This window comes from Ceratocystis lukuohia, assembly GCF_044167205.1.
Source record: "Ceratocystis lukuohia strain C4212 chromosome Unknown Supercontig6_pilon, whole genome shotgun sequence".
NCBI lineage: Eukaryota > Fungi > Ascomycota > Sordariomycetes > Microascales > Ceratocystidaceae > Ceratocystis > Ceratocystis lukuohia.
Window position 1 is genome coordinate 2,128,251 of NW_027263525.1, and position 13,202 is coordinate 2,141,452.

Genomic DNA, 13,202 nt, shown 5'->3' on the forward strand with positions numbered 1-13,202 from the left:
AAAAGAAAGAGGCTGTATGGAAGTAGCTCTTTTTTTCTTTTTTTTTGGGTTTAGTACTTGTTTTTTATTATTTTTCTTTTCTTTACATCCCTTATGTAGAAGCCAAGAAGGCTTTGCCACCAAGTGCCCCATAGTCGCTTAGCTACATATACGATTCCTCGATTCTAAGTTCTAGAAACCCCAAATTCCGTCTGAACTTGGGCGACATTCACGTGGCTCAACAGGTCAAGAAGGCAGGAAATATATTCCTTTTTTACTGCCCCGTAGCCACCAACTGCGTATCCAAAAAAGGAAGGAAGCAATATTTCTTGAGCTGCCCTTTTTTGAGGAGTTTTTTTTTTACTTTTTATTTTCCAGCTCGTGTCTCGCGTTTTTGTCCCCAAACTTGCGTCTTCTTGTCGCTGGCCGGCTGGCCGAATATCAGGCCATCTGCTGTCCGCCATGTATATAAAACATATCATGTGTCTCTGAAAAAGAAAAAAAAAGAAAGCCCAAGGTTGCTGATTCAGTGTTTTACGGTGTCCCCTCTCCGGGCTGCGAGACAAATGTCCCTGGGTATACGTGTCTCTATGTCTATCACGCTGCTGTAGACCTGTTTGCAAATATTAAAAAGAAGTGAGTCTTTCGCTGATCGACATACCGGGACGATCATAAGCTCACGAAAACTAGCGAAACAAAGCAAGAGAGAACAAATAAAAACAAGAACAAAAAAAAGAAAAAAAAAAGAAAAAGGACAATATCATACTAGGGTTTATCTAAGGGTTAGTCGATGACCGCCCCCCCCCCCCCGGAGATACAGATCGCCCAACCATATTGCGCGCTGGTGATCAACGACTCATTCTGTACGTTAGGGAGCGGAAGTCCCTATAAGAAACGGAGAAAAAAAAGAAACAAGAAAAAGGACTGAAGAAGAGAGGGAAAAATCGAAAGAGGCAACATAAACTTTGGGGCTTTGTCTAGGTGCGACAAGCTACATGTGCACCAACGACCAAGGACCAAGTGTCGCAGTGCGGTGTGCAGCGGTGTTCATGTTGTGCTAGAGGAAAGGCTTCTCTGTTATCTTTTCTATCAGTTGGCCTCGTACCACGTCTGTTTCTGCCTCTGTCTTTATTCTTGTCTCTGTCCTCTATCTTCCTGTCCTTGTACACAGCAGTAATGTAACTGCGTACGCACGTACGCATGCAATGGCTGTTTGCTGCAGAGGCGTGAGAAGGATAGCCGGACAAAAATGATCTAGAATGGAAAATGAATGTGTATCTTTCGCCCGGGCCAGCATACGACAACGGCTCGGAATTAGCCCACAAACTTGAGACAGCCCAAAGCTTGGGCCACCTGAGAAGCCTCGACTCGCGCTAAGACCAGGGCTCTCCATTAAAACTTGGACGAAGCAGCGGAGAGTAGTAGTATAGGGAAGTGGTTCTGGGCTTATCAGAAACGGGGCAAGGGCCAAACAGCGGCTAGCCAAGGACAAGAGCAAGCCAAGCGAAGCCTCGGTCGGGCTGGGCCTGCTTGGTGTTGTGCAGTGTTGTGCGGTGTTGTGTGCGCGGTGCTGCGTAGTGCGGTGGTGTGCGGTGCGGTGCGGTGGTGTGTGGCTGCCCGCCTCCTGCTTTCCTCGAGACTAAGGGACGGTCTAGTCTAGGTTGGGCCTAGATCGGGTAGGAAGAAGGTTCTGGCCTTGTAGATGGTTTGATGATATTGGGAGGAATCAGACGAGGGTGATTTCATTGGATGGAGCACGGCGAGAAGCTGGTTGGCACTAGAACTTACGTAGCTATTTATTATATTGGCATGTTATTAACAAGGTACCAGCAGGTATCAGAGAACATAAGACGTAAGGCAGCTTGTGTGTGGATAACATATGCTTGCTCCCTGTACAGAGAGGCCCCCTTGTTGGCCTCAGTTATATTCCGTGATTTTGATCAACAGGGCAAATGATGGAATTATTCTCGTGTGTGCATAGATATACAGATATACAGGACAGCACGGTACGGTACGGTACGGTTCGGGATAGCACAGCACAGCACAGCACAGCACAGCGACTCGCCTTGACTAATATCGATTGAAGATGGCACAACAAGGGCTTGACACAATGATGCATAGCACGCGGCACACAGCACATAGGGACAGGCCTGGGAAATTCTCCGATGCATGTGGGCGAGGTTTACAGACGTTTGAAGAAGCAGGAGGGAAAGCTACAGAGGCATGTGAAGAAGAAGAAGAACGAAAAGAAGACGAAAGAGAAGCGGGGGGCAAAGCAGAAAGGCGCTGGCGACGGCGTGGCGTGGAGTGTGAGAAGGTGGTGAGAGTAAGAGCAAGGGAGATGGAAGAGACTGGCTGATGGGCGAGCGAAGAGGGAAGAGAGGAAGGGGCAGGACTGATTGGATGAACGAGTTTCACTTGTGCACTATTTACACATTTGATTATAATTTATTTAGCCTTTATTTATTTATTCATTTTTATCCATTTTTATTTTTATTTTTATTTTCATTTCTATTTATTTCTCATTTCATTTATCATCCTCATCTCACTGTCCATATTTCTCGTCGCATCTTTATTCTATTATATCCCCACCATTTTATCACAACATTTCTCCTCATCTTTTCACCACTGTATTTCTCGTCCGTCCTTTTGCCGTTTCCATGCTGTTATTTTCCCTCTTCTCTTCGTCTTGTCCGTTCTTATTGTCTCTGCTTGTAGCACCAATGTCTCAGATTTGCATTTGGTCCAGACAATCCAGACAATGACAACAGACATGACACGGATATGGACGGACATGGAATGGGGAGGGGGATGAAAGAAGGAGGGGGCACGCACAGACCAATGACCGACCGAACGTTTAACGAAAAGAGCGTAGGGGGAGGGGAGGGGAGGGGAGGAGGAGGAGGAGGAGAGGAGAGGAGAGGAGAGGAGAGGCCGCTGCAGGGTTGGACTCCAGCGGGCTAGTGCCCTGTAGATTCAGAAGGTCTGGCTGGTGTACGTGGGGAGTGGAGTGAGTGGAGTCATGTCCTGTGACGGCAGCAGGCCTAGGCCTATATTACAGCGAAGGGCGCCTTGTAATTACAGCGCCTCACAGCGCCTCACAGCGCCCGCTACCTCTGCCCTTCCACATCAACATAAAGCAACGGCATTAGGGCTCTCTAAGCTTGTTTGAGAAACCCATCCTAAAGTCCGAAACATCTGCCTTGTTTCTTGCCGTCTTTGATAACATTTGGCTTCTTTGGCCTGTAAACCTTCTGTCGCCCAGCTTGGCCTATAGCGGCTATTCCAGACAGCCAAACCGCCAACCATCTTTCGTGTTAGAGAGAGCCGTTCACTTTCCCTTCCCTTGTTTCGGATTGCCCTTGTTGTTAGAGTTGGGAGGAATGTAACTCTGTCAAAACGTAGCTGTCACGGAATAGACACAGACAACGACGAGACAAGACGAGACAAGTCAAAGACGAGACAGGACGAGACAAGGCCTGCGCATGTTAAAGTTAAGGAGCGGCATGGATGGATGGATGGAGGCTTGGTTAGATGATCAAGGTAGATGGGCAGACAGCTGGCTAGGCAGACTGGCAGACAAACAAACAGACAAACAAACACATCATTATAATCAGACGGGATGAAGATTGGGACATACAAGGCCTTACAGACGAGGAACGGACGAGTCACAGAATGAAAAAGAGAGGCGAGAGCGGAGGGGGGGAGGGGGAATAGAGGGGACAGACGAGGAGACGAAGCCTGCACTGGCGCAATGCAATGTATACGTATTGCCTCTGTATATACATGAGCATAGCACTTGTAGATATTCTGGCTGCGAACCGGCTCTCTACTGCGTATCTCTCCCACTGCCCCCTTCTCTCACCCGATGCTCATATCCCAGCGGCACTGCACTCCCCAACACACACACACACACACACACTCCCGGCTTGTATCAAGCACAAGCTCCCCCGCTGTTTTACAATGATGCAAACCCCAAAAGATCTGAAAAGTAGGGCCTGCGCAATAGGAACTGGAACAGACTAGACGACACGAGGACAGCATCAAAGGACCAAAGGCATAATATTGGATACATTTCCTGATACACATAGCCATTTGCAACTCGCTGCCAAAAATGAATCACAGTCTGTCACTACAGGCGGTAGGCCTATATTTCTCCTCCTCTCTCTCGCCCTCTCTTCCCTTATCTCCCCAGCCCGCCCCGTCTTCCGCCCTGTTCTGAAGAGGCTTTGTCCGCTACACGGCCCAGGCTTAGGTCACCCACTTGGAGAAATCAGCACGAATATTAAGGGCGGACAGAAAGAAGAAAAAAAAGGGGGGGGGATGCCAGTGGTCGAATATAATCGATACATGCGCATCGTGAACCATTAGTTACTCCCTGCATTGTTTGGCTTCAACAGCGATGAGACCTGCTGCTGTACTGTGCTGTGCTCTGATCTACTACTGTATGTTGTGGCACATACATGTGGTATCCGTAAATGTCTTTAATACTAGTATCAGAATCATTAGCAGACAGGGTCACCTGGGCCTCCCACTGTGACTTGTTTAGATAGTACGATGCGGGATATTGCGGTCTGTTTCGGCGTTTGGCTGGTGCTGGATAGATATACAAAGCGGGCACGCACCCACAGATACACGTGTAGGCCAAGCGATGTAAAGCATGATCTCATAGCCGTAACAAGCAGGATGAGGCGGGATGATGTGCTGCCTCGCCATGTTCACCTGCCCGTCCATCTATTCGCCTGTTTGATTGTTCGGCCCTCTGTGATCGACTATCTGACTAGATTCCCGCCTGTCTGCTGTCTCTCGCTGATGTAGCCTGATTTACCGCCTGTCTCTCTGTTGTCTTTCTTTCGGGACAGTGTTTAGCTAAATGTAGATTGTAGTTTCACTGATACACAGATACAGCCAGAGTTCCAGCCAGGCCTATTGATACAAATGGGTCGAGTTCCCATGTCTCATCCAGCCCTTTATTTGTCCGTGTGATCAAGCCAAAAACGAATAGAAATAAAGCGACAGCACAACTACGTAATTGTACCTGTGCTTGCTCACCTCCTCCCAACTGGAATTTGCTTGCAAAAGTTGCATGATGGCTGCTGTGTGCGCGTTATAGGCATACAGGCAGACCTTGTGCTTAGCTACACTATGATGTAGGAAGGTGGCTTTCACGCCAGCTCATGAAAGCTCAGCACAACATCGGACATACTACATGTGTGCACACAAACATGCGAGAACGACAAGAAGGGAAGAGAGGAAAATTGAGAGAAGAGGGGAAGGTCCGTATCATGAATAAAGCGAGACATAGATTATACACGCAAGCCGTTCACGTACCTCTGGCCAGCAGCAGCAGCAGTGGTGTGTGTGTGTGTGTGTGTGTGTGTGTGTGTGTGTGTGTGTGTTTGCATGTATGTGTATGCGTGCATGTGCGTGCATGTGCGTGTGTATGCTGTGGTTTAGGTCTCATACATAGTCTTTGGTAATGCTGCTTTTATTTTTTTAGAGCCCAATCTGTCGCTATCCCCCCACCCCTCTGAGACTTGTCTCTAAGTTATGGCTATATGCTGTGCGAATTTCAGCGTGTCCTTAAAAGAGATCATCAATAGCCTTCTCCGAGTCCTTTTCGATCAACTCAACCATTCCCTATAGTAAAGATGACAGAGTGTCTTGGTTAGCCTGACCCCCAATAGAAACACTGTACGCTTGCTCCGATCGACAAAGCTTCAGTGGCACAACAAAGCCTGATTCCTGTAGAGGAAAAGAAGATAAAAAAAATCGACAGTCGAGAACTTGTGTATCTGAAAGCATAGAACAGAAAAGAAAGTGAGAGAAAGGCACGACACCAAGATGATTGCCAAGACTTAAAGGAGGCAAAATGCATTTCAGGTGGTCTGCCGGGCCGGGGCTTGCTTTGTTCTTACCTCGGGCATAATGGGTTTTCCAGCCTCATCAGTTACGTAACGGAACGGCATCTGCGTGCTTTCGTGCTCATTGAACTTGAGTTCGGGATGGTCGACAACAGGTACCTTATCGAGAGGAACTATACGAAAGCCAAGCCTAAAGTTAGCGGATAAGCGCTAACACACCAATGCAATAAGCAGTCCGATAGATCCTAGGCATGTGCAGACTCTAGAATATGAGCGGTGAAGGAAGACGCGTTTCCTGGGGCAACGGTCGCACAGTAGAAGAGAGGGGAAGGGCGAAAGTTTGGGGATGCCAGTCGTTGAAGAGAAGCCTGCCTCTAGCACTACCATTGCCACAGCCTGCGTGCCAGCTAGCGCCTGCGATGCTTTATACGGCCTGGTTACACGACACCTATGCCCACAGCCAAAACAAGAAAACAACAGCAACGGAGACGTTGTGGCATGTTGTGGGTTGCCCCAAGCAGCTAGCCATGCCTAAATGTGCCTTTCTCTGTCCACCGCCAGCCCTCGCCTTGCAGGAGGGAAATTTTCATCCCGTCCTCGCCGCCATGTTTGTCTTTGATCAGCTTTGTTTCCTTTTCACTTCTTTTCTCCTTTTCTCCGTGTGTTGACTCTTCCTTTGTCGGCTCAGCCAAAGCCCAAGTTACGGCTGAATCATGTGCCATGGCAAATGTAGGCAAATGTGCTGCATAGTGCCTCTTTGGCTAGTCTGCAGCATACCTACGCATACACACACACGCACAAAAGCCTCGTAGCTTGCAGCAAGGAAAACACACCGCCTAGGGCTGTGTGGTATGATGGCAGAAGAAAAAAAAAGCAGCCAAGCAACACCGCTACCAAGAGGAAACACTGCCGCTACCAGAGGACTGCAAGGAAAGAAGAAGCTAGTTCGCCAGAAGGCGAAACTTGGAGTGTGTGTCACAGGGCCCAACGTATGGTTATAGCAGGTTTCGGTATAGCCCTGTTGTCTCTGCTGTGCATGGTTCCACCGGGCCCGGAGGCTAGACATGAGAGGCTAGACACTAGAAGATAGAGGCTAAAGGCCAGGGCCGGAGGAGTCTGGTACGAGAGTCAAGGCTGGTTCTGGTGCTGGCGGGCTGCACCTTGGTAGCGAGGAAGCATAAATAGCCTGATATTTGAGTGGCTGATGATGTATACTGTGATGATGCAAGGTTTGCCTATCTTAGGGCGGTATAACTAGGAGGAGGCTAAAACAACAGTGCCATTACTGGCGCTTTAGCTCGCCCTAATGTGTATGCGTGCATATAGGAGGGGAGGGGAGTGGCAAACTTACTCTTCTCCTCAACAACCTTACGAGTCACCCGCACAGCAGTGTCAGTGGTCATCTGGATCGGACCCAGCCGACGGCCTTCGAAGCCCTTTTTGCGCAGTTCAGATGTGCGATCTGTTCACAGGCCTGATAAGCAACTCACGTTCTATACGCACATATGCAATACAGGAATAGGGAATAAAGAGGAAGGAAAACGGGGGGGGGAGCAAAACTAACCTCTTGGAGGGTCGTCACCTACCATGGTACAAAAGCATCGCGAAATTCGCAAATAGTTAGTCATGTCAGCACCACCAAGCCACCGCAGTGACAACAAATCAATGGGCAGACAGCCTGTTTGCTGAGAACAACTCACCCAGAATGCCGCCAAACAGAAACGCATCGAATTTCTCGCCGTCCTCTGGGCACAGATCCTTCGTTGCCGCGGGATCCAGCAGACACACCCGTGACTTAAGGTCACCAGCATACAGCTCCTCCACTCCGCGATTCTCGGCCTTGAAGGCCTTGTGCAGACTCAATTTCTCGGGCACCACAAATGCCTGGGGCAGCGATGATAGGCAAAACGTGCCGCCAACAGCCCCCGTCTCCTTGGCAATGGCAATGTACTCCAGTTCTGACCACACGCCCAGCTCGGGGTCTAGATGCTCAACAATATAAGTCTTTGGAGACATGGCGGAGGTTGTATTTACTGTGGCAGAGTTAGCGATAGAACAAAAAAGTAAAAGGGGTAGAAACCATATGATTATACAAACTCACAGTCAGTGTTATTGTGAAAAAAAAAAACTAGTCCACAAGTCAACGTCCCTCCGGACAGCGTCGATGACGTCGCTTGACGCTTGCCCCTCGAAAATTTAGGTATAGGGTTATTTAAATAGGGTTAGACATATGCGCAAGCAGTGGATCCCCCTTTGGGCGAGTTTCAAGACCTAAGCACCAATCGCAAGTCTTGGTGGCATCGGTTTTATGGGCCCATTACAGTTGCCAGCTTGCTGTTTAGATATTCAACTACACTAAAGGAAGAGCAACCATTTTGATAAGGGTAAGGCTGCAGCACAAGGCTGCGAATTGCGTAAGAAAGCGAGCCGCTTTTTAATCCTTCGTGTCCTTCGATTGATACGGGGCTACTTCGTCTTCAATCACTAGCATTTTTCTTCGTTTTCCTTTTACGTTTTTCTCTTCCCTCTTTTTGATTTGTGTTTTGTTGTTTTTATACGCGGAAGGTGATCGCCCGCCCGCCCGCCCCCCTCCCCGAAACGATCGCATCTATAAGCTAACAGGGACCCACCGCGGTATTGTTGCCTTGCTTTGCTAGAGCCATTCTCCTGTCTCGCGTATTTGCCCTCTTGGTTGGATATGGCTTTCGTTAGGCTCTTGACGGCCGCTGCTTCGGCAGTGGCGCTGTTGGGCTCTGTGGCTGCTGCAGACGACTCGGGGCTTCCTGCTTCCGCCTATTATGTCAAGAATCTCCCCGGCGCACCGGCGGAGCCGCAGGTGAAGATGCATGCTGGGTAAGCCGACCTTCTTGTATACATGGTCTTCATCGTGGAAGACAAAAACGGTAGAAACTCGCATTGTTCTTGTGTCCTTTGCGACTGGCTCCATATCTACATGGTCAATGCGCTAACCTCAAGTCCCCTTTCTTTCCTGATAGCCACATCGAAATCACCCCTGAACATCACGGCAACCTGTTTTTCTGGCTATTCGAGAGCCAGCACATTTCTAAACGCACACGCACTATTTTATGGCTCAATGGAGGCCCTGGATGCTCGTCCGAGGATGGCGCACTCATGGAAATCGGCCCGTACAGAGTTAAACCCGACCAGACGTTGGAATGGAATAACGGCTCATGGAACCAGTTCGCAAACCTGTTATTTGTAGACAACCCAGTGGGTGTGGGCTACAGCTATGTGGATACCGATAGCTACCTCAACGAGCTGAATCAGATGGCCGACAACATGGTCACGTTCCTTGAAAAGTTCTTCGCCACGTTCCCCGAGCACGCCGATAGCGAGGTATGGCCCGTCTCTAAATTTCGTAATCGCGACCTCCACTGACTTTGTTTCTACAGTTGTATATCGCCGGAGAGTCATACGCCGGCCAATACATCCCCTATATTAGCTCGGCCATTCTGGCTCGAAACAAGAAAAAGCCTGCGGATGCCTGGAATCTCAAGTCCCTGGTCATAGGAAACGGCTGGATCTCGCCCCCCGAACAATACCGTGCGACATTGGACTACGTCACTAAAAAGGGGCTGCTTCCTTCCAGCGGTGAGGCTCGGAACCAAGTGGAGGATGCATGGAGCAAGTGTGCTAATGTTCTTGGGGACGGCCAACCCGAGCATGTTGACTATGGCCCGTGCGAAGCAGTGCTGCAGAACTTCCTTCGCTACACTAGCAAAATTGGTGATGACGGCAAGGACATGTGCTACAACATGTACGATGTGCGCCTCAAAGATACATACCCCTCGTGTGGTATGAGCTGGCCCCCGGATCTCCCTGCTGTCACCAAGTATCTGCGCCGCAGTGATGTTGTCAAGGCTTTGAATGTTAACCCCGCTAAGAGCACGAGTTGGACTGAGTGTAGCGGCGGTGTCGGTAGTGCGTTCCGGGCTCGCAAGTCTGTGCCGTCGATCCAGATGATCCCTGACATTTTGGAAGAGGTGCCAATGGCTTTCTTTTCCGGTGCTGAAGACTTGATTTGCAACTACATGGGAACTGAGGCGTTGTTAGGCAACTTGACGTGGAATGGCGGCAAAGGTTTCGAGACCACCCCTGGAAACTGGGCCCCGCGCCGCGATTGGACTTTTGATGGCCAGAAAGCTGGCTTCTGGCAAGAGGCCCGGAATGTGTCGTTTATTCTTTTCAACGAAGCTTCGCACATGGTGCCTTTCGATTGGCCCGAGCGCTCGCTCGACATGATTAACCGAGTTATGAAGGTGGACCGTACTCAAGGCCCGGCTCCCGGCTACATCAGCTATATTGATGGCGAGTCCACGAGCGGATCGCCAACCACCCCTGGCAGCAAGCCTCCGGCCTCGACTTCACCCAGTGGCGGCAGCAACGGCACAGACACCGATACTGACCACCAGAAGGAGCTGGAAGAAGCCCAATGGCTGGCGTACCGCAAGTCAGGAGAGATTGTGCTGATGATTGTGGCTGTGGCTGCCGTTGCATGGGGCTGGTGGGTGTGGCGCGAGCGCCGCAAGAGTGCTGGCTACAGTGGTCTTCGTGGTGATAACAACAGTAGAAGTGGCACGAGCATCCGCATGGGAAGTCGTGGTATGCGTACATCTTCGGCGCGTGACGTCGAGGCAGCAGCCGCAGAATATGACGAGCGCCTACTGCAGACACCGACGGATATTAACCTGGACCGGTACAGCGTTGGTGCGCATGACTCGGATGATGATTTGGACGATGAGTCTGATAGCCAGGCATCTAAGAGCGAGCCTGGCACGAGATCGGTCGCTAGGTAAAGTCGAGGCAGCGGCGTGGGACAAGCTTGGCTAGTGAATGGCAGGGCTCACATTATTTTATTTAAAGGCACTATAGAGGTGCGGTATATCAATATAGGAATAGTCTAAGCACACAGCAAATATGGCGTAGAGGAAATGTATTCTAAATATAATGCATACTAATGATGATGCCCTTTGGCGCAAGAAGACGACCAAAGGAAAAAGAAGGAGAAAAACAAATAAGCTTATGTCAGGTGAACCAAAGCAGGAAAGGCCAAAACCTAATGGACCAGAGCTGCCACTAGATGAATGACGCGTGAATGTATGTATGTATGGTATGGTATGGTATGGATGTATGTATGATAGCATATTTTTGTCAACCCAGGGAACCCAAGGCTACCCGCCGTCCGTAACGCCAAGTAACGCCGTGAAAACAAAAGGAACAACAGACTCCTCCCTCGCCCCTAAAAAAAAACAGAAGAGGGTGGCAGGAAAGGGGAAAAAGAGGAGGGCAAGGAAACAGCGAAAGGACAGGAGAATCACAATTGCACGTCGTTGCGCAGGAGCCGAACCTCCTCACCGGGTTTGAACGCCGGCATGCCAATATACGGACATCCGTCGCAACGGAAGGCGTCACCGAGGGCACAGTTGCCGCATGAGCCCGTTTTTCCCGGCACAGTGAAGTCGACCTCAGCGAGATCGTCGGCCACTAGCATAGCAGGGGCAGGAGCGGAAGGAAGAGAAACCTTTGCGGGCACGGGCGGTGGCTGGTTGGTGGACGACAAGGTGGCAAGGGCGGCATCGGCCGCAGAGCGGCGAGCAGCGTCTTCAGCCTCAATACGCTCGGCGAGACCGCACGTACAGTCTTTGCAGGCACGACGGCGTTTGCCAGCCTTAGGGAGGCACTCAGTAGCTAGTACGAAGATTGTTAGTAAATGATGGTGAGGAGGGGAGTAAGGCAGGGCATAGCAAAAAGTTACTTACGGACTTTGATCTCGCGGAACCGGTCTGCCTCGCTAAGTAGGGTATTTTCATCAATGATTTCATCGTCGCTTTCATCATCAAGGTCGTCATCTAGATCAACAAAGCCAACGCCTGCAGGCGCTGCCTGTGGTTTCTTGGGCAAGACAGTATCGCTAGCAGACACAGTCGGCTTGCTCTTCTTTGCGCCGAATTTCAGTTTTAGTGGCACTACAGCCTCAGCGCCGTAGTCGGGCTTTTCGAAGCCTTCATCGTTGGCTACAAGGCCGGCAAGAACGGCCTCCCGAATCACGCGGCCCTCAGCCATGCCAGCTCCATGGAGAACACCGCCCTCGGCCAGAGCGTCGGCTACGGCGCTAATTAGCGTGCGGCCAAGGTGTGGAAGGACGTCACTAGCTGTGCCGGCGGCATCAGGCAGGATTGTCACAGTGTGATAAGTAGCTGGTGCCAGGTGCACAGTGCCGGTGGCCACACGGTCAAGCATTTGAAGGTCGGTGGTGCTTCGGTCAACAGAGGCAAGGGTCGAGGAAAGCGCGGCCGGGTTAGCAGCCAAAGAAGGCGGAGCAAGAAGTAGAGTGCGGGGCATCTTAGATGAGGCGAGGCTAGTGGTAGGGCCGGAGGTGGACGGAGTAGACTTGATAGACTGCGAGAAGTCAAGATCCGGCGATAGATCAATGGTCACGGCGGGGGCCATTTTGGGATGTATTCTTTGGCTTTTTTTTTGGTAGAATATTTGTAGTTTATGGCGGGGAGGGGTTGACTGAATGGACGAGCGACTGGCCCAGAAGTAGCCGGAGAAGGCAAGAATAAGAGGGGGAGAAAAACGGGCGGCTTAGAGGAGGAAGGGGAAGTCGTTGGAGAGAAGAAAAAAGGGATGAGAGAGCGGAAAAAAAAAAGACAAAATAAAATTGAAAACTAGTGAAAAGCCGTTAGTCTCAAGAGCCGGCAGCAGGGCCAAGTCCATGATTATGCAATGGGCCGCTGTGATTGGCTGAACAGCAGTATAGGGAAAAATCCAGAGGCAAGAGGGCCTGTTAACCCTGTGTAAGGGTTGACTAATTGGTGATGACAAATGCTAAATCGGACGAGCAGCATGTTGAAGATCACAAATGGAAGCGCTGCTATTTGGGGTCCCAAGCAAAAGCAACGGGGCGGAGCAGAAGAACAAGATAAGTGCCGATCCGAAGGCCGCATAGAAGCTCTACAGATTCCAGGGCATAGCAGCAAGGGACAAGGCTTGTGTATGGTAATAATACCCAAGTAACTTGTTGGAAATCACCTGTTTCCTATTGACCTGGCGGTGCGGGATCTAGTATAGGGTGCGGATGTAGCCGCGATACTGTGGTGGGCGAGGGAGTTACAGTCTGTTGTAACAGTGCGCCTAACTAGCAAAAGCACTCTACGAAAATAGCGGGGAAGGGCCGAGTGCGGAGCGGGTATAAACCCCTAGGACGTATGGTTAACCCTAGATAAGGAAGGATTCACTTATGAATGTCGTCATAACGGGGACGAAAGAGAAAATTCCCCTAGGAATGAAGTGGAAGCATTGCGCAAGCGAAGCAGGAAAAGATTGACAAGGTCT

The 13,202-nt window shown here is 50.3% G+C and overlaps 3 protein-coding genes across 3 annotated transcripts; 1 reads left to right on the top strand and 2 right to left on the bottom strand.

Annotated features, from left to right (window-relative positions):
- Nucleotides 1–7,108: 7,108 nt before the first annotated feature.
- HOO65_060503 (Protein arginine N-methyltransferase SFM1) lies at nt 7,109–7,859 on the bottom strand (the record flags this gene model as incomplete). The annotated part of the gene is made up of 3 exons (XM_071004048.1): nt 7,109–7,146; nt 7,195–7,305; nt 7,544–7,859. 3 exons carry the CDS (start codon nt 7,857–7,859, stop codon nt 7,109–7,111), a joined length of 465 nt encoding a protein of 154 aa, XP_070857853.1.
- Nucleotides 7,860–8,541: 682 nt separating this feature from the next.
- HOO65_060504 (Pheromone-processing carboxypeptidase KEX1) lies at nt 8,542–10,660 on the top strand (the record flags this gene model as incomplete). Its single annotated transcript, XM_071003750.1, has 3 exons — nt 8,542–8,696; nt 8,840–9,200; nt 9,257–10,660. 3 exons carry the CDS (start codon nt 8,542–8,544, stop codon nt 10,658–10,660), a joined length of 1,920 nt encoding a protein of 639 aa, XP_070857854.1.
- Nucleotides 10,661–11,178: 518 nt separating this feature from the next.
- HOO65_060505 (Fe-S cluster assembly protein dre2) lies at nt 11,179–12,314 on the bottom strand (the record flags this gene model as incomplete). Its single annotated transcript, XM_071003960.1, has 2 exons — nt 11,179–11,552; nt 11,624–12,314. 2 exons carry the CDS (start codon nt 12,312–12,314, stop codon nt 11,179–11,181), a joined length of 1,065 nt encoding a protein of 354 aa, XP_070857855.1.
- Nucleotides 12,315–13,202: the final 888 nt, after the last annotated feature.